This window comes from Diuraphis noxia, unplaced genomic scaffold (assembly GCF_037042655.1).
Source record: "Diuraphis noxia isolate RWA-SAM2 unplaced genomic scaffold, SU_Dnox_SAM2 contig0002, whole genome shotgun sequence".
Lineage (NCBI taxonomy): Eukaryota > Metazoa > Arthropoda > Insecta > Hemiptera > Aphididae > Diuraphis > Diuraphis noxia.
This window is the reverse complement of record NW_028301712.1, coordinates 67,742,813-67,768,899: the sequence shown is the minus strand read 5'-3', so window position 1 is coordinate 67,768,899 and position 26,087 is coordinate 67,742,813. Positions and strand designations below refer to the sequence as shown.

Sequence of the window (26,087 nt, the reverse complement as noted above, 5' to 3'; positions counted from 1 at the left end):
AATTTAGAGTGTTAATATCAGTACCTATGCCATTAAAAATTATATATATATAGGTAACATTGAATGACTATTATGATACAGCAATGTAGGACACTCACGTCATAATATTATACTCATTGGATGTATTCACATGTTTCAACATATTAACTCTATACAAGTTTGTATTTTTCGCTATTAAAATAAATTGAACGTTAATTAATATTATTATAGTGATAATCTTTACCACCAACATGGATTTTGAGGAAATAAACAGAAAAGTGAAATGAAAACATTTTAGTTTAAGATTACAAAGCAAGGATTGAAAATTTGATATAAATTGTTAATATACTGCATACCATGAATATCTATACTTAACTAAATCAATGAGCATTATTATATAAAATTTATTTTAAAATATTAATATTAAATTTTTAGAAAATATAAAATATTTAATCCATATTATTATAATATACATTTTACTAAATCATAAAAATTCACACTATACGAGTATTACCATCAAAACTTAAATTAAAAATATGATTTTATACTTTCTGCCTTTAAGAAATATTATATTAGACAGCGTAATATTATAACGCATTATTAAATTGTTTCAAATGTCCAGACAGATATACTACTGTCTATTACATGCATTATTTACCGTTATTATATTACCACAGATTATATAAAATAATTATAATATTAAAATTATATATTTTATATAATATGTGGTTCTATTGTAAGATATCCATGGAAAATTAATTGCATTGATTATTATACGTTCGGGCATTTAAAAGAATTATCATAAACATTTTTGATTATCAAAAGGGTAAAGAAACGTAAAGAAATAACATAATGGTAATTATTATTTCAGTTTTTAATTAAGCACCTGAAGCTCAAGAACCTGATGTCCGAACTCCAAATCTTGAAATTTTGTTTATGAAATTTCTAATTATTTAAATCATTATAAATAATTATATTATAATATATAATATAACACTATTATCAATGTTAATACAAATTATCATTATTCGATAAGACCATAAGTTATATGTCTACTATAACAGTTAAAACTGTTTTGATCACCAAACACTCTATGATGCATTGATATCAATTTTATATAATAACAACAGGGATGGCCTACCTTATTTTGTTTAAATAATTTTTTTTTAATCGAATTATTTTAAAGAGAGAGAGAGAGTGAAAGAAGGGCTTGCATAGATATTTTAGATATTTACGAAAACCACTTCATCCAATTAAGTACTTTTACCTGACTATTAAAAATGGATTTAAATAACGAAAAAAAATTACATAGATAATATTCTGAATAAGTACAAATAAAAACTATATTTATGACAAGCATACTTAAAATGATGAACCTCGTAAAAAAAAATATATTACAAATACTAACAATTTCAAAATAACAATGCGTTTATAAACGAGTCATATGAGTAATATTTACTAACACATCACAATTTATAACAAACATATTTTTTTTATATTAAATTATAATTTATAATATACGTCATATAGAGGTATTTATAAAATCAAAAACACAATTTATGAATATTGTAAATAAAAATATTTAAATATTAAATATGAAACATATATTTATTCAGTAGCAAACATTTAAAATAAATAGTCTTAAAATTGACCAGAAAAATATAAGTCTATGCTTAGTTTATAACTCAAAAAAATTATCTGACTAGACAAAGTAAATTCACTTGGCAATATTTAGGATAAACATACAATATAGAAATTCGACATGATAAAATCAAAATAAAACACAAAATATAGTAAACATATCTTACAGCGATGTCTTGTGGACAATACTATTATAACATTTCGGCGATAAAATAAAATTATGTATAAAATAATCTATCAAAATATATAATCCGTATGTCTTGACGAGAAAAAATCCAAAAAATGTGAGATAGGTACTCAATATGAGCAATTGATTTTCAGTCAGAAATTGGTAATTCTCTAAAGCAAGCTAACGGATCGTCGATTACTGATTTGACAGAAATGATATAGGGCTGTGAGTATCATATTAAATTGTGTTTTTTCTTGTTAATTTTAAATTTGGTAAAATGTTTTTGAATTCAAAGGAATTATTATTAATATTTTAAATTGGAAATTTGAAGATCGTCGTTGATAATTTCCCAGTTCTACTATTAGTTCTATTATAATATATCACCCAATCGTGTTTTCTCTAGTTAACTATCATCGGATCAGTGTTATAATATTATAAGTTGTGAGAAAATATAATATTTCCAACCCTATCGCCGATTGCCAACGCTAAAAATGTCATTGACCACAAAATATTTTGCAATGGATGATTCAACATTAAAAATGTAATCACAAACTTATATTCAAAACGAAAAACTTGTTTTGTATAATAGTTTGAAATCACACACTTATGATAATACTGACATAAAAATATTAGCTTAATAGAACAAAATTGGACTAATAAAAAGTGTACATATTACTAATATTATTATTGAACTAATAATAACATAGGTATACATAATATAGGTAGATAGTAAGAATAACAGTTGAGAGATTTTTAGGACACAAAATTTCATAAAATTAAAAATGTTTAGAATAATTCCAAGTGACACGAAGTTGAGTATCAACGGTAACACTTGAAAAATATTCTCAGTTTTGTTGTTTACAGTAACAGTACTTGTTAAGTTGCGGTTGAGTTTTTGCGACACACCAACTTTGGTTACCGTATTCATTAATTCTGCTGATATGTTTTTCCTGAATCGTTAAAAAAAACATAAAGAAAAATATCTTAAAACATAAAAATACTCGTATATATTATATTTTTATCTAAACTTTATCCGCAGAATTAAATACGGAAAAATACTTATTTGCACAATATGTAACTTGATAAATTATATAGACATTAATTTGGGAAAATACTCACGTAAATCGTATACCGATTGGTGTTACTATTATACTGGCACGAAAATTCGAACACAGCGTTGGCAGGCTGTCGCGAGATCACTTTTATCTGCAGATATATGTCGGTTATTTTGGTGTTGGCTGACATGTCGGGCACGAATCCATCGGTGTCGGTAGCCTGATGGAATCTCAAAAGCCCTTCGTTGGGCTCCATTTTGTTGGCCCATTCAATCCGATCGATCTCCACCGGCGCACATAGATCAGAGTACTTAGCGTTAAACCTACGTGACAAGATAAAATAATGAGGTACAGCACGATTAAAGATATACAGGTTAGATAACGCCGTACTCAATTTTACGGCCGTCCGCGGTCCGAAAGTGTTACGTTTCATTAGTACATATTTTAATCACATCTATAAAGCGCTAGTAGTAGGTAGGGCTATTATTGTATTAATAATATTTAGATTTATATAAGCATCTATAATAGTAATATAATAGGTATAATAATTGATGTTCAATTTTTTATTTAATGCCTCGAAGTTCTGTACTGTAGCAAAAAAATGTGAAACTTGTTACAAAAATAAAATTGTGATTTAACCTGTTACATATTTATAGGTACATAACTTTTTTGTTTTAGGTTTGATGAAGTTTAATGTAATTGAAGAATCAATAAGTTAGTGTATATTGTACAAACGAGAAATCAAGGCTGGGCTAGTTATAACCAAAATTCGTATATCTAGTTTTATTTCTTATACTAAAATCATTAATTATAAATACTACCTAGTACCTACTCAATGGTAAAATGTTTATTAAAACTCGACATTGCTTCTATAGAAATATAAAGTATAAATTACATACATATACATTTTACAAAAAACTAATCAATCTAAATGTATAAGACAAATTACTTTTTCATTACAAAATATAATGTACATAGTACATACCTAATGTTTAAGAACTCATAAGTTGGTTCACTGTCCAGTTAATTTTGTATTTTGAAAAAAAGGTAAGGTTAGGTAATTATATACATCACTATAGAGATTAAAGTTGTAACTTATCAAGCCCAGCCATGCAAGAAAATATTATAGACTATACACACAAGTTGGTATAGGTACTATTACTACTATTAGTATATTTACATTTCAAATAATATTTAGAATATTTTAAGGTTCCTAAAAGACTACCCAAGACTGCAGCAGTAAAAGTCAATTTACCTTCTTATTAGAATTTGTAAAATATTAATTACTACCCATAAATTAATTATAATATTTTGTTAATATATTTGTACAGGTACACATAACACAAACACAAATACAATATATTATGATATTATAATTATTAAGAATAAAAAATAATAATCGCATATTGAAATTTATTATAAAGCACGTAGCTCTAATTATAATTGTTATTGATTATATTTTATTTGCATATTGCTATTTATCCGGCAAAACCATTGAACTATTATTATAATCATATAATATATATAGTTCAATGGGCAAAACAAAATAAAGCAACCCTACGTACTACTAGCGCCCTACGCTAGTGGTATAAATGTGTACCAGTCAACCGTAACACTTCCGGACCGCTTGGTTGTTGGGCGATAGCTAACCTGTATATTATCTTTAACCGTGGTGCACAGTGGGACTGAAACAGATTAACCACAAATGACATTTTCTTTTAATTGGATATAGAGTATCTATGTTATAATAAAATCAAATCAGGACAACACTCCAAAAAAAAATTGGGCAAGTTCACGTTTTTATGGTACTGAAATAAATTAATTTAATCTCTCAAAAGAAAAATAATATTCCCAAATAATTAGTGGTACATAAAATGTAACGAGTTGACCAAATCTTACAATTCAGAGTGATGTTGAACTCAAATCGAGCATTTCGTTCAACAGCAAACTGAACCCTGACACCAAGTATTTCGTTTAATACTGATCTGAATCTAAACCAAGTTATTAAATAGTAAGATCAAAAATTAAGCTTTTTAGTTTTATGTTAAAACGAAAATTTTGCTCATGACGTGTTTGATTTTTTTGGAAGTTCGATATGCTTTTCGTCCAAGTTCTGTTCAGTTATTTTAAAACTAATTCCGAATTTCAAATTCGGCAGACCAAATATCAAAGTTTGGTCCAATTATTTGAACTTCAAACAGTTTTATTCACCTCTACTTTATATACATGAAATAGTTTCTTAAAATGTTATTTATGGTATTCTACACACATCGACATAATACGCAAGCGTGAAAAAAATATTGTATGTACGTCAGATTTAATTTATCTAACATTTCCATTAACAAATCGACCCTAAAGAAGTTTTGCCCTAGGCCTATATTTTTATAAAACAGTGATAAGTATCAAGATGAATAACGTGGAGAGTAAACCATCGATTGTTTCATTATATTTATCATATTTTAGTAGGTATATTTTTTCACCTGTTGAGAAACTGAGCAAAGTTTGCAGCTGCATCAACGGCCAATGAACTATCGACGCTTATCGGCTGCCACTTCAGACAAGCACACCAATGAGGTTCGATATAGGCGTCTCTACATGTCCTCTCTAACGGTATCTGAAAATAATGATGGTCATTGATTTAGTGTGATTATTATCATGAAATTTCTGCAGCAGAATCTTCAATAATTTGCAACGATGACGGTCATTTCAAAATGACTACCTACACAATCAACAAACGTAGACGATTATCAAAAGTTAAAACCACTTAATTGTGACACTCATGTCCATGATAGTTAAAGCGATTGTTATTGTCGTTTTGCCAATAATTTTTATATGGTTTTCTCCAAAATTTAAACATAATATAAAATAATTAATTATTTAAACAGTTTACACTTTACATTAATACCTTATTGAACAGCGATATAGAGCGCTTGTTCACATCGTCAGGTTTAGGTTCTTCTCGATGCAGGACACTCATAAGTGTTGAATATATGTCGAACGGGGTCGTCAGACGGTTAGTGTTATTGTCCAGGTTGGACGCCATTGCCGGATACTTCCGGTCAAACCATTTGGGTAGCACGAACGAGAAAAATGGCATCCGCTCTTCGAGTTTTCCCTGTTGTGTGTCGCGCACGGAAGCGTACCTAAGAATAGACAATAATAATTAGCATCGAGAACATGTCACCAGGCAAAATCCTATAAATCCGGTAAGTTTTCTTATGATACCTCTGACCGTGATCACTCATAAACACCAGCATGGTGTTGTTCAGGTAACCAGACTTCTCAAACCATTCCAGCCACTCAACCAGATCATTTTCTGCTACTGAAACCTTGCTCGCGTAGTCATGGGACAACTCACCATGGAATGCAAACATGAACTTTGGCTTATCTTCATACACCCGAAACATGTCTTTGACGTAGTTGAGCATTATCTGTAAGTAAACTGATGTCGTTATTGAAAACTTAACAGGAGTTTACAAATTCCACTCAAGTTTTCTACCCTCATTAATCACTTAGGAATCAAGGCAATAATTATATTGAAAAAAAAGATTATGTTTCGTTAAAAAATACATAATTCTAGATAGGTAAAAGAATTATAATTAATTATATAATAAAAGAATATTAATTAATGAAGTTTTGAATATTTATAAGTAAAAAAAAAAAAAAAAAAACAAAACAATAAACACTGCATAATATTTTCATTGGTTTAATAAAGCCATTTATCATATTTTAATTTGGTCTTTTTAACGTGAATTATTGTAAATATCAATGATATACTATCTATCCCATAACTTTGAATTGCAAACAGTCTGTCAGTGCGTCAATGATTAGACTGATTATTAAAAAAAATACCGTATCGCTTTTATTTTTGTGATAAAATTAGTAATTTTAGCAACTTTTCCCTGATTACTTGTAATATAATAAGATTTATTTTATTCTTCGATGCCACTTTTCGTTAATTATACCATTAATAAAATTAAAAAGATGGTGGCTTGGTGGAGCTCGGTCGCTGCAATCATTCATCCAACGCGATTGAGTGTACACACCCCTCAATGCTATTTAGTTCTCGAATGAATGACACCCTCGGCTCTAAGTGGCAAATACCTTGACATACATACACTTGCCTAAACCAATCGTATACTCCCCCTCACAGTTAAAAAATCTACTAAAAATAACAACCCAATGACCTATCTTCCCACGGATTAATTAGTAAAAAAAATATTATTTATACATAATTGCAACATAATTACATGACACATTTATTGAGAACATAGAAATTATCATAGCTTTTGGGATTTGTTCGTTTTGTGAATTAAATAAATAAAATGATAACATAAAATGTTCAGTCAACTACCTTGTGTCTAGGAAGAGAACCATAACAAAAAGGCTTTTGATTTTGAAACATTGGCGATGCGTCTACGTAATATGATCGCATATAATGGTCAGTCGGCTGTTGGTCAAATCCTTTTAATCTGTATGTAAATATACCAACGTCCGGTACATCTTCAGCATAACCTATAAAACATAAAAAAAATAATTAATAAATCGATAGAAAATATCATATATCTATGTTAACTCGCTAAGTAGAGGTCGTTTAAATTTCTGAACAATAACTTTTTAGAATATTTATTTATCAGGATTCATAATATTTTATTTAGTATTTACCACAAAAAGTGAAAAAATAATTAAAATTCCGCTGGTTTAAATAAAACAAAAATTACTTTTTGGTCATCGCCACTAATCTACTATTACCAATGATTTTCGATAGTCACTATTCAACTACAACGTTTTCTTATAAAATATATACTGAGTGATTTATCAAATCTGTTTCTTCAATGAAGTTATTCAAAATTTCAAAATCTGATTTTTGAATTTTTAAATGTACTTAAAACAATATTTACAATTTTTTTAAGTTTTCCAAACTACTTAATAAGTGGTCTATTGAGATACAAACTTCTATTTTTTAATTAAAAGTCCCCCTTTCTACCATAAATTATTTAGTGGGTAATTAATTTTCTACAAATTTCGACGTAATAAAATCAAAATTCATACAAGTATTTTTTTGTGTTATTTATCTCTGAGTAGATTCCAAGGATAATAAACCAATAATTATTAGTATTTAAGGTATGGGGCTATGGTGACTTCGAAATTTGAGTAATTAATATTAACTATCAACAACTAATTTTAATAATTTGTGAAGAGACTGAAAGGTATAATAATAAATACTATATATAACATTACATTTTATTTTATATTTTAGTAAATGTATTGTTATCGACTGAGAAACTACTAGTAGAATTTTTTACTAGGAACATCAACATTTTCAAAAAAATTAAACATTAAATTATTTACGGTAAAAGGGTAGGGATCTCGTTTTATAAAACAAATGTCTATACAAGTACAGAACAGTTCTTAATTTTTAAGAAATAAGTACAAAAAAATTCAAGAATTTGAAAAAATGATAAGTACCGGAATGTATTTAAAAATTCCAAAAATTAGAATTTCAATAGGATTGAGTATGCTTGGTGAATCCCATATTTATGTTATACTCGTATACATAATATATTATGGATTAATCTAAGGTTTTTCCGTAGAAATTAAATGTAATATTCTCACATCTGATAATTTACTCCATTGTTAAATGTGCAAGTGTGTTCTAAATTGAATATAATATTATTTTACTCCAAGACGTTTTGTATTGAGTTGAATCATGACAAGTACCTATAATATCTCATTACGACTGCCAGCTTCAGGCTGGTCTTTAAGAAAAACTGTTTGCAATCGGAAACAAAAATGTTGTAGTTTTTATGAGTTCCTATTACTGCTATGTCACGCATTCGTCAATTATATGACTGCACACATCAACTGTAAGGCTTCGGTGCGAATATAACGAATCAAAATAAAAACGGCTGCTTCGTACCCGTAACTGTAGATCAAAGTATGGATTAATGTGAGACGCGACACTGTGTCGCAAAATGTTATTTATTTTATTAATCATTTTGTTCAAAAATTCGACTAAAAATAAATGCTCTTTTCGATAAATTGTTGGTTCTGATATTTGTCACCAAATATTACACATTATTATATTACAGTATCAAAGTAAAATACAGTTAATATAATATATTACAATGTGTCACTGTGACACTGTGTAAAATAGTACATTAGTACATTATATTGTACCTTAACGAGGCGCCTCGAAAATACCAACACGGAAAAAGTAGGTCATTTAAATCTGATATTATTTATGGACACCCAGTGGTTGAATTGGGAGAGGACGCAGGGGGACTGAGATACTCTTCATTTTTTTTCAAATTATAGCGTACCCTTTTATTATATTCATCAAAGAATAGGGTTACTATTAAATTAATTTGCTTAATTTATTATTCAACTTCATTTAGAGTCTACTTTTATTTTTTTTTCCAATTCAACCACTGTTAATGGCATTAAAAATTGAAATACATATAATGTTCTGATATTATTATGCTCATATATCATTTTCATGTAAATTCGTTACCTATGATAATATAGTTGTATTATAACAATACGGTAAGTTTGCAAACAATAATCAAAAAAAAATTTAAAAAAATTATTAATTTGCAAGATAGTCCTGCAGCCGAAAACGATCAATCGCTGTGTAAACCATAGGTCGTATATAGTTGTAAAATGAGGTAAATGCTATTGATCCCAAACCAATAATTATTAATATTTCATGTAAAATTATGAGGTTTTTTTTTTAACTTTTAACACGTTGTATAATCGCATAGTGCTCAAAATGTATTCTAATTAGAAATAATAATAATCCGATGAATAATATGCGAACTGTAGCACTGTAGCGTTGGTATTATATTTTGCCATGCCGTGCACACATGCGGAACCTTTTAACCGAAATGAAAACAAATAATAATAATAATTAATAATAATATAATATATTGTAAAGGACACTCCGTTGTTCGTCGTGTGTCGTACAAACACGCTTTGTAACAGGAGAGTGATACCATACGGTAAAACAATTATAATATACGATAAAACGAAAAAAAAATGTTAAAACGTGTGACGGAGACAGACAAACAAAATATGGTAGAAAACAAAGGTTGACATACGAGATGACAACAATGCCCCATTTTTAAGTGCACTTGTATAAACCAATGACTCTATGCTGCTCCCATCTGGGGTAACTGTGCCAAAACTCACATAAATAAAATTCAAGTCTTCCAGTCCAAGATTCTACGCATAATATCCAACGCGCCGTGGTTCGTCAGAAACGAAGCACTTCATTCAGACTTCAGACTCCCGATGGCTAAAATCCTACATACAGCATCTCTCAATAAATTTTTTTAGCCAACTAAACAACGCCAAAAGTGCAAAATATTTCAAACTCAGCGATAAGCCTACCCACCTGCGTCTCAAGCGCGGACGTCCTCATGATGCCCTTCTCAACACCAATAAGGTATACAAAAAAAAAAAAATACACTTAGATTAACTAATTATTATGATGTCATATTTTATTATTTATTTATTCATCTTTGTAATTTATTGTAATTTACTGTATATACTATATATTGTAATTAATTTACGCTTAACAACTTCATGATGTTAAAAATTTTTTATTATATCAATAAGTTCAACGACCTTGTATGTCAGAAACACTTAAAAATAAAAATAAAAATAAACCAATGGTGCCAGTACATGTATAAATCACCATCGGTGTATATAGATATATAGAAGCAACGCCATATCGCTGTATAATAGTGCGCCCATACTATAGGCAATAGTGCAATACGTTAATATTTTTTAACATAACCGAAAAATTCTCGAACCGTGGGAATAATGTAGCTACTACAATTTACTGGTTATCGTTTTTTTTTCCACCGATCTATGGAGAGACTCATCGTCTCTACCACACATTTTGTACCAAACACACACACATGACACATACACACACTAGCGCGCGCGCATTTACGAAACGCATGCCAATTTCCATTATTTTATTCGAATATTCCGCGTTGTAAAAATACATATTTTAAATACCAACATGGCACCAAATTTAGTGTACCTACTCTCACATTTTATTTCTTCGAATTTAGCAAATATGGCGTCTATCGTCGTTGGACATTCCCGATCGGGAATAATGGCCTCATTTAGCCTTCTTGCGTCTAGGCATAACCTAACTTCACCTTTTTTTTTAAATACAGGTACAATTGGTAGTGAGTATGATGACCTTGATGCTTCTATTATGTCGAGATCAATCATCCTTTGTATTTCCTTCTTTACTGCTTCTTTTTTTGTTATTGGTATAGGGTATGGTCTTTGGTTAATTGGTCGATCGTCTTTCAGTCTTATTTTCGGGCATAATTTTTTTTTTTCATGACACTTCAATAAATACTTCAGGGAACTGGTTCAACAGGTGGTCTAATTTTTTCTGTAATTCGTTTGGTAACACTATATGTTTGTCTGTCATTGATGGTTCCATAATAACTTTGGTTGAGACTGTTCTTAAGTGTATCGGTTGCTCTCGAATTTTGTCTAGTCATTTTATTTTATTTTTTATGTTGTTGATGTTCAATGTCAAGTTTCTGTTGCCAAAGTCGATCGATAGTTCATAAATTTCCAAAAAATCGTTACCTATGATGCCTTTTTCGTTTAAGTTTTTTACAACTTTAAATGGTGTTAAAATTATATTTTTTTCTATTTCTATCGGTACGAGTATTTACTTATAGATACCTTTGTTGCTTTGTCTCCGATTGCATTATGAAAACATAATCCTGTCAGTGGTATCGTTGGTGTCTTTGGGTCATCTTTTATAATCTGTTCGAAGTATTCTTCCGATATGGCGCTTATTTCCGATCCAGAATCTATCAGAACTTCATATTTTTTTTTTACCGTTTATAATTATGTTTATATACGGACATCTTTCTTTTTGCATTTTCTTTTAATTTTATGCCATAATATTCATCTTGTAATAATTCCGAGGCTTTTAATATTAATATTTTGCTTGACTGTTGTTTTTCTACTGATTGTTTTGGATCTGGGTTTTTATGATTGCGATCGATCTCCCCTCGCAATCCCCTATTCACAGTTTTTTTGATTTTCACTTTCTTCCTCCTCTGTGTCCCCTTCATTTTCATGGTTTTCCTCTTCATCGTGTAATGATATTTGTTTTACCGCTTTTTTTCCGTATTGTTGTTGCATATTATTAACATTCTGTATCGGTTGCTGTGACGTTTGTCGTCCCATCGGCGAATTCAAAACTCGATTTGCTTGTTCATATCTACTCGTTGATGCTCTTGGTTGGTTGTTGTATTTTTGTATTTGTCCATGCTGATTAAAGTTGTTTTGTATTTGGTTGTTTGTGGTCGGTGTTTGATCATACCGTATGTTGTATCTTTGTGCATTTTGTTTGTCACTTTGTCAGTCGATGTGTTTTGTCCATCTTGACTTAATTTATTTTGTCCTGTTTCTAGTCCTCCTAATTTTTCCCAAATGTTTAAGAATTTCTTTTCTTGTATAGTTTGTATGTAAGCTTGAACTGCTATAGGGAAATGCTTTGTGATTAAATTGATTGCCTGTAATTCATCCATTTTTGGAGAATCCAAATATTTTAATTTGGCCATCCAAAAATGGAAATGTTCTTGAAAATTGCTTTTTATTGGTTTTTTTCCTACTTCCGTGCATTTAATAAAAATATCCCATTGTCTATCTTCAGAAAAAAAAAAAATGTTTTAAAAATAATGTTTTGAACATTTCTTCTGTTGGCAATGCATCCTTAATCATTGTGAACCACTTTGCCGCGGTTCCTTTCAAACAATTCTTAATCACGATTAATCTGTTGGTTTGCCTTATATTTTTGTGAGTTAAATATGAGTTTAAAATTTTTTCACTTGTCATTTTTTGGAGCAGTAAAAATACTTCGATTTTCTACTTCATCATCTTTTCCGGTAGGAAAGTGAATCTAGATGGTAATTTGAATAGTCATAAAAATAATTGACGTGCTCACATGTTAACCTTATATTATTATATTCAATTGGATAATTACCTAAGATATTTCATTAAAAAAAAAAGAAAAAGAATTTTTATGAAAACTTGTCAAAGAGCAATTTCACAGGTCAACATTTTTAACCAATCCGCAGCTGCTACAGGTACCTAATTATTGATATATTATGTGGTAAGTTTTGATGTGTCACCGACACACTATTTCGACAAAATATTTAACCAAACTGCATGTATCCAAACATTAAACTTACCTGTAACGTAACCGTGTTTCTTGAACTCGTTCCATATGAACGGGTAGACGTCCACGTAAGATGCTTTGTTCCCCATGCGTTTTCTAGTGTCCGGAAGCTCCAGTTCGGTGCGTCCTATAATGATAAGAACGCGGCGATGGTAAAAAATGTTATACATATAATATCATTGTATTATGCGTAATTCATTGGATCGTATTTTTATTTATTTAATTAAAATTCTAATTCTAATAATAAAGTCACACATATCGAATACATAATACAAATTATGACGATCATGATGATGATGATGATGATAATGATAAAAATGATATATTTGCCTGTCAAAATAGGTATCAACGCCTGCGGAGTCCCATCGCCGACAATGTTATAACCATTAAGCACTCGTCCTCCCATAGATTTGAGTTTGGAATACACCTTGGGTAGTACTCTCTGTACCATCATGTGTGACATGGAGTCCAATCCGATCATTAGAACGTTGAGACCCAATCCGTCTTTGGGCACTTGGTCCCATCCGGCTCTATTTATCACATCCTCGTCGAATCGTATACCAGCCATGCGGCTTTCCCAACTGAATTGAAATGAAAAACAAAAACAAATTGCAATTAGTTAATACTAGCTAGATGGTTCTTTTGTCATGAATACCACTCATTATTTCAAAAAGTATTATTAATGATGCCGAGGTAAAATGGTTAAAATGTCAACATGATTTCTTGGAAGTCAAAAAAACATATATATATGTATGTTTGTGTGTGTTTTATCTTTATCATGTTTTAAGTTTTTACTTTTTTGAAGCATAAAAATCAAATTTGTTAGTGATTAATTATTATGAGTTAATTGAGTATTTAACTCATAAACTGCTCCCCGTTAATTAGATTTTTAAGTATAAAAAAACATTTATACTGATAAAATATTCTTATTTCGAAAATTAAAAGAAAATTGTATGCTGTCATTAAAAATAGTATACAAGTTAAAAATGTATAAATTTTTAAAAACACGTTGTTTTGTGACACCTTCAAACCATTTTTAAAAAAAAGGAATATTTTTTTGAACCTATAATCTGAAGTAATCAAGTAAACAAAAACTATGAAAAAAACAAAGTATCATGCACATAATATAAAAAGAAACCCACAAAACAATGTCTAAATATTAATTTCAACGACTGTTTGACGAGATATAGATATTACATAAACAATAAATCTTTGTAATAATGTCTAACAAGTAACTAACAGATAAACTATGATTACGTATTGGCCTGAATAAAATATTATATTGGTTCTACTTCTATATGCTATGATTGTAAGTTGAATTTATTTTTTGGATAACGATCAACGAACGTGACGATTATAAAAACCTACTAATAACAAATACTTTTAGTTTGTATAATTTACGACTTATTATAGTACAGTATTATCGGAAAACGTTGTGTACCTAAATTGGCCGTTTTCCGATTCGCAGTAAACTCTGAAAAAATCCGACGTCTCCAAATTGTATTCCGTGTGAGTCGTTGTCACGACGCCAAGCGACGTAGAGAATTCGTTGGCCCTCAAAACGTCTGGAAAAAAGTACAAAATCGGGAATGAAATGAAAACTATAGAGTACGAGAAACCATCTCGTTATATTTATTTTACCCATAAATTTACACTGGATGTCACCATACTTTTTGAGCGCCTTGTCGGTAATACGCGCGATGTTCCCCTTGATAGTTACCCAATCTTCTTCCGGGTTGCAAGCCAAAGGGGGCTCTTTTTTCACAAATTCCATCATAATCGGATCGAACGGATCCAAAATAGGATGTGGACATGCTATATAGTTTTCGACTTTCAAACTTGAATAGAAAAAAACATCAAACATGTCATATCCATAAAATTTGTATATCATAACAAATCGCGATAATTATTACTCATGGTTATAATAATAGTTTGATAGATAGTTATGTTTATTAATCTTAAGACAGATACAAAGTGATTACCTTTAACGGGCATTATCTGGTAGATAGTACATATAGTTAGCCAGGTGTATAATCATTTTTATTTTGTTTATTTATTAAATAAATACATATTGCATTTTAGAAACATGTAATATTTTGAAGAAAAAAAGTATTTTTTAATTGCATTCCCTGTGTCATCGGTTAGGTCGACGAAAACAAGAGTTATAAAGTTTATAGCCACTAAACGACATTAAACCATTTAGTTTCAAAAATCCAAATTGATTGGCGTGGGCTATCACAGTAAGTATCTACGTTATGCAAAGTAGTACAATTTTTATCGGTCCAACTCTTAAAATTAATAGTCTGATCGCACGAACACGTTCTCCTCAAATGCCAATGTACCTATAAACTTATGCTTCTTAGTTATTACTTACTATGAAAAAGCAAGCAGTATGGTTAAGTATAATTATACTGACCCTACACACGCTACTTACGTTTTCGGTAAACACAATTTTACTATGACAGTACGTCAGTACTTTAATGGCTTACTATCCCCCGCCCACTCAGACACACAATGCATCAGTATGAATGATTATAGTTCACAATATTATCATATTAAGATACGGGTCCTTTATACATCCTTCAACTCTCAGATCTTGTTATGATACTAAAAAAACAGATTTTGAATAAGCACATAAATGTGATCTGTCCTCACAACAATGAATTAGTATTTAGTACACATTAGTACAAGAAGTGTTGTTGTATATACACATAATCTAAAATAAAAATACATATTATATTTTATAACATGCGTATCATAATGCAGAGTCAACAAAATTCCAATAGCTACATAAGGTGACAGCAACTAAGGGAGAGGGACGGTCGATATTTGGCAAGGTGTCGTGGTTAACGACCAGTATAATATTTTTAATCATTTGTTTTTTGGATCATCATTTTTTTTTATATATTTTGATTTTTTATTTTACTCCTGTACTCCTCACCGTGTTTCACACAAACGTTCCAAACTCCTTCCTTTTAAGTTGCCATACGATTAATATAGTCCAAATTGTTTGGAAAGAATAGAGACGCAGATGGCACATTTGACGCACTGCAATAATAACTAATAAGGATGGAAATATTACATAGAAATTATTATTTACTTTGTAATTTTATTGTACTACGTTTGAAAATTGCTGTACTGGAGCCCTCCTGTCATTTGGCAATACATAATAAAGGTAAATAAATAAATACACGAGTTTATTTTTTGACTACGGACCAAACAAAATTATTCAATTAGTAACACATTATATAAATATATATATATGTATGATAAATTATAACACTTTATCTATAACAGTGTTTTTAAAATATAAAATAATTTAATACTATTTTTTTTTATTATTATCAAATTATTATTTATCTAACTCATATGATGATTGAACTACTGATTAGTCAAGCTAAAAATCGAATTTCATTCATATATGGACATGTGGCTATATATAATACAATCAACTACACCCAATATTGTATAAAAAAAAATTAAAAATGATCTATCAGTGTATTCTTAGCTTCCCAACAATAAACAGCTCACAACGCATGATAACAAATAATCAGTGACGATTGATAGCAAAATCATTGGATTTGAAAAACTATTATTGATAGAACAAAGTTGCTCAAAATCTTTCAAAACTGTGTTAATAATGGGCGCTATCATTCATTCCTTAAAATTTTTTTTTTTTTTTGAGGGGAACCGCGGCAACATAGACCATTGGGTGTGGGGGTGGTACAGTAGGAGTTTTTTTTTTGTAGGTTTTTGAGTTGGTAGGGTTTTAACACGTGTTTGTGTATGTGTGGCAAGGATATGTTGCTAAAAATCCCGGGTGGTCACCCATCCGGGAGCTAGCAAATGCGGCCGGTACGTACGCTCAGTGTGTTTCCGCAGATTGAGCGTACGACCGCGCCTCACCAAGCCACAATTTGTTTTTTATAATGCACTCCATTATAAGTTTTCACTTACAATTGACAAGTTATACAGTTTTTATCCCACAAAATTCCACATCATTGTATGGTTCCTACGCTTCACCTAGAATCAATAACAATGTGTTAACTAATGCCTTAAATATATAAAACCTAAGAAATTCTTCAAAAACTGTTTAAATGAATCTATATTTATTATTTATGCAATATAATACTCGTGTAGTCATGTATACATAAAACGTAAATTATAAATAAAATATAACTTTGTCAAAAATAAACTCTGATAACATAATTTATTGGACGCAAATTTAATTTAAAATATATGTTATGTAGAATAATATTTCAAGGAAGAGTATTTCCACTCATTTTGAAAACACGTTGGTGTACAAAGCAGTCGGAATAATAATAACAATTATTTAACCAATAAAACTAATAAATTATAATACAAATAAATCTTGGTCAATACGAAACCATCAACGTGTTTCGTTACTACGAGAGTGCGGTCCCCCTACCCATATAAAAAAAAAACATTCTCATCACCAAATAATTATGTTATAACTATTCAATTCGTTAACTACTGAGATGAAAACTATGGCAGCTGAATCACCAGAATCAATCACCAGCAACAACCTACCTTGTGGCCTGTGGGACATCAAAATAAATATCTAATGGTGACGAAAAATCTATAAAATATCTTTAAAAGAAATCAAGCTAACCACTAACAAGTTAAATGTTTATAAACTAATAAGATATTATCTTACACAACAGGTAAGCTCCAAATACCACGATACATTAAACAATAATTTACATTTTGTTATCTGATAAAAACGACACGTCCAAAATACAAAATAATATAGATTGTAAAAATTCAATTTTTTTAAGCGCATAAACGCATACATACCTATATTTAAGTAACTTTTAAGTTCCAAGCACTAATAATTACTTGTTAATTCTTCATACATCGAAATTTAGGGTTTAATATTGGAAATTTAAAACTCAGTGATACATAATTTATCAACTGAATCCTATTCAGGTTTTAATATATTAGATTAAGTTGTGTTGAATCAAATTTAACAAGGTTTAACAAGATATGATTAAACATTTAAACTGTACAGCTTTAACAGAGGTCAAAGTCATGTAGGTAAAAAAAAAATAAATATTATACGACAGGTTATTTTCGAATGGTAAACAAATTATAAGCTAGTTTCTATTTTTTTTTCTTTATTAATATATGTATACACAATCGGCACAATAAGAGTATGAGCTAAGAGAAGGAAGAATGAAATTTTGAATGAAGAAGCCACCCGATGATGACACTTACGTATTTTTAATTATTTTGGTTTAACCTTTTAGGGATTTAGTAGGTCTCAGCACCATTTACACTTAAGACGAAGAGGAGGGTTACCAGGAGTATTTAATGAAGCTAGATTTTTTATAAGTTAGTTTGGATAAGAGTTAAGGCGTATGTGGAAACGTTTATAATAATTGTTTACCTCTTCCTGAATTGTTTTCATATGAAAGTCTTTATGCGGGGAGTGATTTGATACATATGGTGGAGAATTGGTAATTTTTCTTAGTATTTTAAAACCGTTGAATTTTATTTAGATTTGAAATTTTTGCATTTCCCAGTTTTTATTTAGATTTAAAATATATATATACAGGGACATGATTGGACATTATTAGTACAATTAAAATTTAACTCCCTTAAACAGTGATCACGTCATTATTACAGTGTATAATTTCATGAAATTATAAGAACAAAAAAATATATTTGGCAAATTACTACAATTAGATACTTTCCGGAACTATTTATTCAAAGTATAGTTTGAATGATATATTTAAGCAGCGATTCTCAATCAATGGTACTAGTGGTACACTGAAACCTCATAAGCGAAGAAAATTAGAATTATTATTGATACCTATTGAATATTATAATTTAAAATATATTTCGTGTTGTACGAGCAAATTTTTGACATTTTTCGATGATACTTATTATGATATAAAGAGGTTAAGAACTAAATTACTGGTTTAATGTACGCTATGAAAGTTTTAGATAGTATTATAGCATATAATTGTATGCCACACATTTTTATTACACATTAATAGTGTATGTTTATTTTACTCCAAAACTCTAAGTCCTAGATAAAATTAAATATAGGTAAGTTTAAAAATAGGGCCACCAACTAACATTGAAAGTAAAAATAATAAACATTTCATCATTATTACATAAGTTGTGGAAATTAAACGAAAAACATAAACAAAAATGATAGCTTCAACGAAATATTTTGTTATTTTATTTTTATATTTCATTAATAAATCTGTGATATTAAATAGAACTAACTTCTGATACTAACATAATATATATTAAAAATTAGCAAAAATACTCTAATATTTAGAAACACAAAACAACAATAATGTTTACCTATCTATTTTAATTTTGATTAAAATTCATATTTTAATAACCTGAATTTTCAATTAAAACTTTATACCTATCAAATTAATTATTACAATAAGTGAATGAAATGTATACCGGGTGATTCATTTAACGTATAACCCACATTTCTCAAAAAGTAATAATGTTTTAGAAAAAATTCTTTTTACATAACTATTAACTTAAACTCACTACAAAACAACGTTTTTAGTAAAAAATAAATTTTAAAATATTATTTTTTTAAGTTCTTTACTATTTTGAATGACTACTATACAGTTCAAATTTGATCTTGAAAAACAAAATATTTTTTCTGAGTATTTTGATAAATGAAAATTGAGTTTGAAAAGTAGTTTATGAGTTATAACTTGTAATTATTTAAAGTTTAGATTTTCAGAGTTGTGGCCTAACATTTTGTGGGGTGGCCACATACCACTCCACACCAACCGCTCATCAAAACTTTAAATAATTATAACTCATACACTACTCGCCTTAAGTTCGATTTTTATTCATCTAACTTCTCAGAAAAAATATTTTACATATCAAAATACTTAGAAAAATATTCTGCTTTGTAATATGAAACTATACCTGTATGGTTGTCATTCAAAAATGTAAGCAAATTAAAAATTATTATGGATAAAAAATATTTAAAAATATATACATCAAAAATGTTGTTATTTTAATGACTGAAAACCAAGTAAATTTGTTCTCTCAAACACATTCATACTTTTTGAAATAATGAGTGTTCAGTAATAAATAATCAACCAATTTATTTATCATTACATTCAGATAATTCGATAGCCCATTTTATTATTTTTATGGGCGTAGATAGGCAACTAAAAGTGCCGACGCCTTATGATAAATATTGTAGGCAATATAATGTGCACTACGACAACGACGACGCGACGTAGTAGACAGGAGATAGGTAACAAGGGAAAGAGGATGTGACAGTTTATTCATGAAGGGGGGTATCTGTGATCGAATCGATCTGGTGCAATGACCACAGAGCTTACATGACTAGGCAAAACCTTAAGAACTACTTAAAACTATGTAAAGTCTGGAGGTAGTTGGCTGAATTCGAGGAAGCTGATGATCTGGGTGACCTGGGCGGCCTCCCACACACCACGGCGAGTGCTGGCGGTCTTACGCGGATGTGAACAGCACGATGATCAGACGGAGGTGTCCTGCATGATATGGGCGACGACAACAGAACAAGCAACAAAAACTCACGTAATCGACGGAGATGCCTTATGTAGGTTTAACCTTCCGTGGTATAGTCGGCGTGGCGACCTTCGCACACGACAAGTCGGGTGATGAATAAATAGTAAAAAAAAAAACACCAATGATTTTACGCCTGAATGGCGATACAAGTATATTAAGGTTAGTGTCACATTGACAACGAATAAAAAATATGACATAATATAATAATACATTAAGTTATGCGGTGGTTGCGCTCAATGCGACTTACAATAAAAAAAGATCAACATAACACTTATAGAAAAACCAACCAGGGGCGTCATTTCAGGTTTTTTTTCGGGTGTGCGAAGTTTCAAGCAGGCCATTTTAAAATATCACCAGGCCATATTCAAATAGATATACATACGTATATGTATATTATCCTGCATTCAATTATTTCCATACATTATAGACCGGTTATTACTATTTGATTTTAATCATATAAATAATTGTGCATTCCTGGCTCGTGCATTATTTTAGGCTTCAGCAAGGCGCTGGCCAATTGTAACATTTTAAAAGTAAGGGGTGCAACCGCACACCCTGCCACCCCCCCCCCCCCATATGACGCCCCTGAAACCAACGCTAAAATAGCGGAAAAACAATAATTTTTACGACAACAACAATAATAATAATAATAATAATAAGGGCGTTGGCCGCAAAACAAAACAAAATAATAATACATAGGTAATAATGATAAATTGATAGCAAACATATGGTAAAAGATTAATCGTATGGCAAAAGCCGACTAATATTTTAAACAGAGAACATATAACAAAGAGAATAAATAAGAAAACAATTATAATAATTAAACACAAAGGACGGAGTGGTGAGCGGGAAAGACGGGAGAGAAGTGGACAGACCGATAAGATGTTTCTACGCCACTCGCCATGCCCATTACCATATCGCTATCATAATTTCAGCGTCAACAATATCTCCATTATTACTTCAGGAGATATCTCAATGGGTAATTCCTCGCGAGACACTGTATATTATATACATTGCAAAAAATATATAATTGTAACACCTAAAATCTGAATGAAATAATCTGGACTCATACCCCCGAACAAAAATAAATCTACGTATCTATATTATTCTAATTTAAAAATATCACATGAATACATGGTTATACGTTACTTTTTAACTGGAACTTCATTATTCGATGATTTGATAATATCAAGTTCAATTTGTTTTCTAAATTAGACAAAAAACCAAATCAAAATGGTTTGTTAATTATTATGATTAATAGAAATATTATATTTTTTAAAGGATGACAGTTAAACGAGATATTATTTTAAAACTGATTTTTACACAAGCTGAGGATCTACAGCATGTTAATGAATTGAAAAGTCGGTAGCTGTAAAAATAATACAACTTCTGAGTTCTGACTCTCCAATTATTCATTAATTTACATACTGTATTTTGTATCGCATACAAATATTATTTACAGCTTTTATTGTTTCAGATGATGTAGCGATACCAATGCTGTGATAGTAAAAAAAAAAATGGTGTTGCTAAAATAAAATTCACACGACGGAAGAGAATACCTACTTAAACGAATACTTAACTTTGATTGGAATTAAAATATTTTAAAGTATGACGTTTTACATGGTTTTTTAGGTCCCCTATCGTTTGAGAAGTATTCACTTAAAAATCTATGTCGTGTAGGACGGATGTCAAACTTACGAATGTACGATCAGTTGTCGTATACAAAAGAGTTGTATAACACCGAATTGACAATGCATACAACATTTGTATTCACTATGCTGAACAACATTTTTATAGATAAGAAAACAAAGTATCATAATATTATACGTTTAATGGTGTCATCGTACTTACATTAAATAACAATTTCGGACGTATACGAATACGATAATACATACTTATTATTTGTGTAGTACAAAAATATCTGTACTTATGGCCAAATATTCATAAGTACATCTGAGTTTCGTATGGCCTTAGATATATGGTATTAATATTATATTCATTGGTACTCCCTATATCACCTCCCGTAAACCCCACTTCAATACAAGGCCATACACCTGAGATATTTAGTGATGCCTTAAATCGTGATCACACCATCACACTATAATACTGTCTATACTATTTCTATTTCTATAACAATACGAGCATGTTATTTTTCAAAAAGCCATCAAGCGTTTACATTGAATGAAATAGAAATTGAATTAAATCAAAATTAATAAATACCGCGTACGGTCAATGTTTACTATATTCGTATGTCAATTATCAACATGCTGTACAATGTACAAAATAGAACTCCTGCAGGTACCAGACGGCTTGAGGATAAATTATAGTTTTAAATATTTCTTATTTTAAGGAGCTTTATTATACGTGACAATCCTGTTTCTAAGTAAAAAAATGTTATTAGACTTTTCTACGAATCGTAAAATTTTTTCCTGTTATGCGTATTTCAAGCAATAAATCACTGTGTTTTTATTTTTGTCAGTGGTCCCATTGACGTCATATGTTCGTCTGCAGCGCATGCGTAGATAGACCGGTATCCGTTTACAATCGCACTAACACTAATTATTATTTACAAATGGGCGACGACGCGACTTTGTCCCTTATTATTAAGGCTGGTATTTTAATGCCCTAAAAATCCCAAAACAAATGCCCTTAAAAAATTAACTAGAGTAATAAAATGGTGTTTACGACGACAAAACTCGTACTGGACGTCGAACGATATCATCGGACATCGATTTTACCGATTTAAGATTATTTATCAGGAAATGCGGGTAGTGGTTACTCAAATCTTGTCCGATAATATAATACGAATAGTGGGTACACTAATTATCTCGAAAAGTATCAACTTTTTTTATTTTTTAAACTTCTAGGTTTATGTTTTTCTAAAACCGTATGATATTTAAATTTTTTTTACCCTTATATTTATTGGTGAAATCACTATCAACTTTTGATTTTCAAATGATAACATATAATAAAAATATCATGAATTAATAAAACTATTTTTATTATAAATTTACGCGTTAACATTTTTATATTTCGTTGATTGGTTTGCGAGTTACAGCTCCTCAAAGTATTGGTGTTTGAAGGAGGACAGCTGGTGTTATAGTCGATAAAATATGCAGCATGTTTATTGTTTATACTGTTTCTTCATTTGTGAAGTCCAGGAGCTATAACTGATAAATTCGATACCGTACGAACTAATAGGTAACAATATCGATAACTGTTGTACTTTGTACCTGATTAGTTTAAATTAGTTTTAAAAAAAAAAATGTAAAAAAAGTTAATACTTTTCGAGATATTTAGTGTACCCAATTAAAAAAATCACCTGTATATGATTGGTTGATATGGTAAATAATTTTATTTGGTGGAAACCGATATTGGTGGAAAGGGGAAAGATACACTTTTGGTGGAAACGGGTATTGGTGGAAAAGGGAAAGGTACACTTTTGATGGAAACGGGCATCACCCCAATTACGAGTACCTAATCTATTATAAAATTTTTATAAAAACCATGTTGGTGTAAAAATCTTAAAATAAAATTTCAAATTCATATTTGGTTTCCAAAAACTCTAAAATGCCCTAAAAAAATAATAAAATGACCTAAAAACTAAAAAATCCCAAAAAATGCAAAATAAACTTTCTTATTCTCATTCATAAGTACACCTTGTGACCAGACGAGCATCGCACAGTAAGCTTTGGAAAACAATGCAAAGTATATCAAAATCCCAGTCCTACTTATTATTTAATAGACACGAGAATATGTACGGTAAAACCTCCCTATAACGGAGCAACCATAAAACGGAAATCTCCAAACTATGGAAAATAACTAGAGTCTAGAGTCCCGTATAACCTATACCTATAATAATTTATATCTAGTACATATTTAAGCCCCCCAATAACGAAAATGTCATCGTAAAAATCAGTTAATATCGAATGATTCCAATATAAAAACGTTTTAATATATTACAGACGTATCTGAATTTGGAACAAAAATCAATTTTAGTTTAACATACCGCATAATGTTTCGATCTGACATATCGTAATAGGAATTGCTGCGGGTCATCTGAAAAATTGTATAGCCCATTATTCCTAAGAAGATGAATACGCATATCCGCCGAACTAAAAATGACGGTGCGCGTACAGTGACCATCTTCACCGGAGACTGTGAACAAAAAACATTTAAACTCGATATAATCTACAATTTTCAATTATTTAAACATTTACATTTTAAATTCAATACAATAGATTGTAATAAATGAATAATACTTAAATCTGATTTTTGAAATTTTTAGATATTCTCTAAGTACCTACCATATATTCAAATCCATTATATTTTATATACTATAGGTACCTAAGTAATGTTCTGTAGAGATACAAACTTCTGTTGTTCAAATGACAATTCGCTTTTTACGCAATGAATAGTTTAGTGGATATTTTTTTTTAATATAAAGTTTGTATTTAATAAAAAGTAATTTTTCATAAATCTTTACTAATTACTATATTTATTTAGTATTATAGTTAAGTCGTAAAAATATCAAACTAAGACAAATAAAGTATTATAAAATAAAAATGAAGAAATAATATAAAGAATATCATAGTTTTGAAAATATAATGTGTTTTATTGATTATTTTCATGAATAAAAAAATTTTAAAAACTGTTTAAGACAGGAAACCTATATCTATACCTTTTTAATTTCTACCTTTATTTTAATCGACATTTACCTATATTATATGTCTTATTTGCTAACCTGTCTAATATTATATTCATGAATACTTATAATTTATGAGTCATAAGTATACAGTATACCTAAGTAGGTTACATAGTAAATTACCAACGGTATTAATGCATTGGGAATTTATTAAAATATAACGTGCCAGAAGTTATAATAGATTAATAAAATATTTGAAACAATGACACATCATAAAACAAAAAGTGAACTATATTGGTTACCTACAAACAAACTAATCGAAAAGTTATAAATTAATATTTGAATTATTTGTTACCAGTATCATACTCTGTTGGTGGTGGGTGAGAGGGGTGAATATAATCCTGCTTACCACCAATTGGAAGTTTCTCTATATATACTATACTGTTTGGGTAAAGCATAGGTATTTATGATATTCTTATCAAGCATGAACGGAATCATAAAAACAAATCGGCTAAGTGGGTAACGCTCTGTTGTGTCACTGTCTAGAATCATTGCAATGGACGTTTTAAATTTGAATTCAATAATATAAAATCAATACAATATACAATATACTAATAGCTGATGCGTTCATAACAGTATAATAAACACGATTCTGAGCGAAGACGGTTTTTCACCCTTTAATATGACTATTTAAGTATAGTTCATGATAATATTATACTTTATAGGGTACTCAAGTAGAGATCAAAAGTACCCAAGAATAATATTTTTAAATTTCTAAAATTAACTAAAATTTTAAAATTGTTA

At 29.7% G+C, this 26,087-nt stretch overlaps 1 protein-coding gene across 3 annotated transcripts in view; it reads right to left on the bottom strand.

Annotated features, from left to right (window-relative positions):
* Positions 1-1,304: 1,304 nt before the first annotated feature.
* LOC107171219 (uncharacterized) overlaps positions 1,305-26,087 on the bottom strand; it is a 36,665-nt gene continuing 11,882 nt past the window's right edge. For 2 of the 3 annotated variants that reach the window (XM_089219442.1, XM_089219443.1), the window contains 12 exons: positions 24,648-24,796; positions 21,788-21,844; positions 14,714-14,910; positions 14,514-14,637; positions 13,403-13,653; positions 13,086-13,199; positions 7,199-7,359; positions 6,070-6,275; positions 5,750-5,987; positions 5,325-5,458; positions 2,909-3,167; positions 1,305-2,739 (listed from right to left, as the gene is read on the bottom strand). In XM_089219442.1, the coding sequence (XP_089075568.1) occupies positions 2,635-2,739; positions 2,909-3,167; positions 5,325-5,458; positions 5,750-5,987; positions 6,070-6,275; positions 7,199-7,359; positions 13,086-13,199; positions 13,403-13,653; positions 14,514-14,637; positions 14,714-14,910; positions 21,788-21,844; positions 24,648-24,784 (1,983 nt within the window). In that variant the 5' untranslated portion in view covers positions 24,785-24,796 and the 3' untranslated portion in view covers positions 1,305-2,634. Of the gene's footprint in view, positions 2,740-2,908; positions 3,168-4,494; positions 4,530-5,324; positions 5,459-5,749; positions 5,988-6,069; positions 6,276-7,198; positions 7,360-13,085; positions 13,200-13,402; positions 13,654-14,513; positions 14,638-14,713; positions 14,911-21,787; positions 21,845-24,647; positions 24,797-26,087 lie in introns of those variants that run through there. The other variant, XM_089219444.1, reaches the window with a different exon arrangement.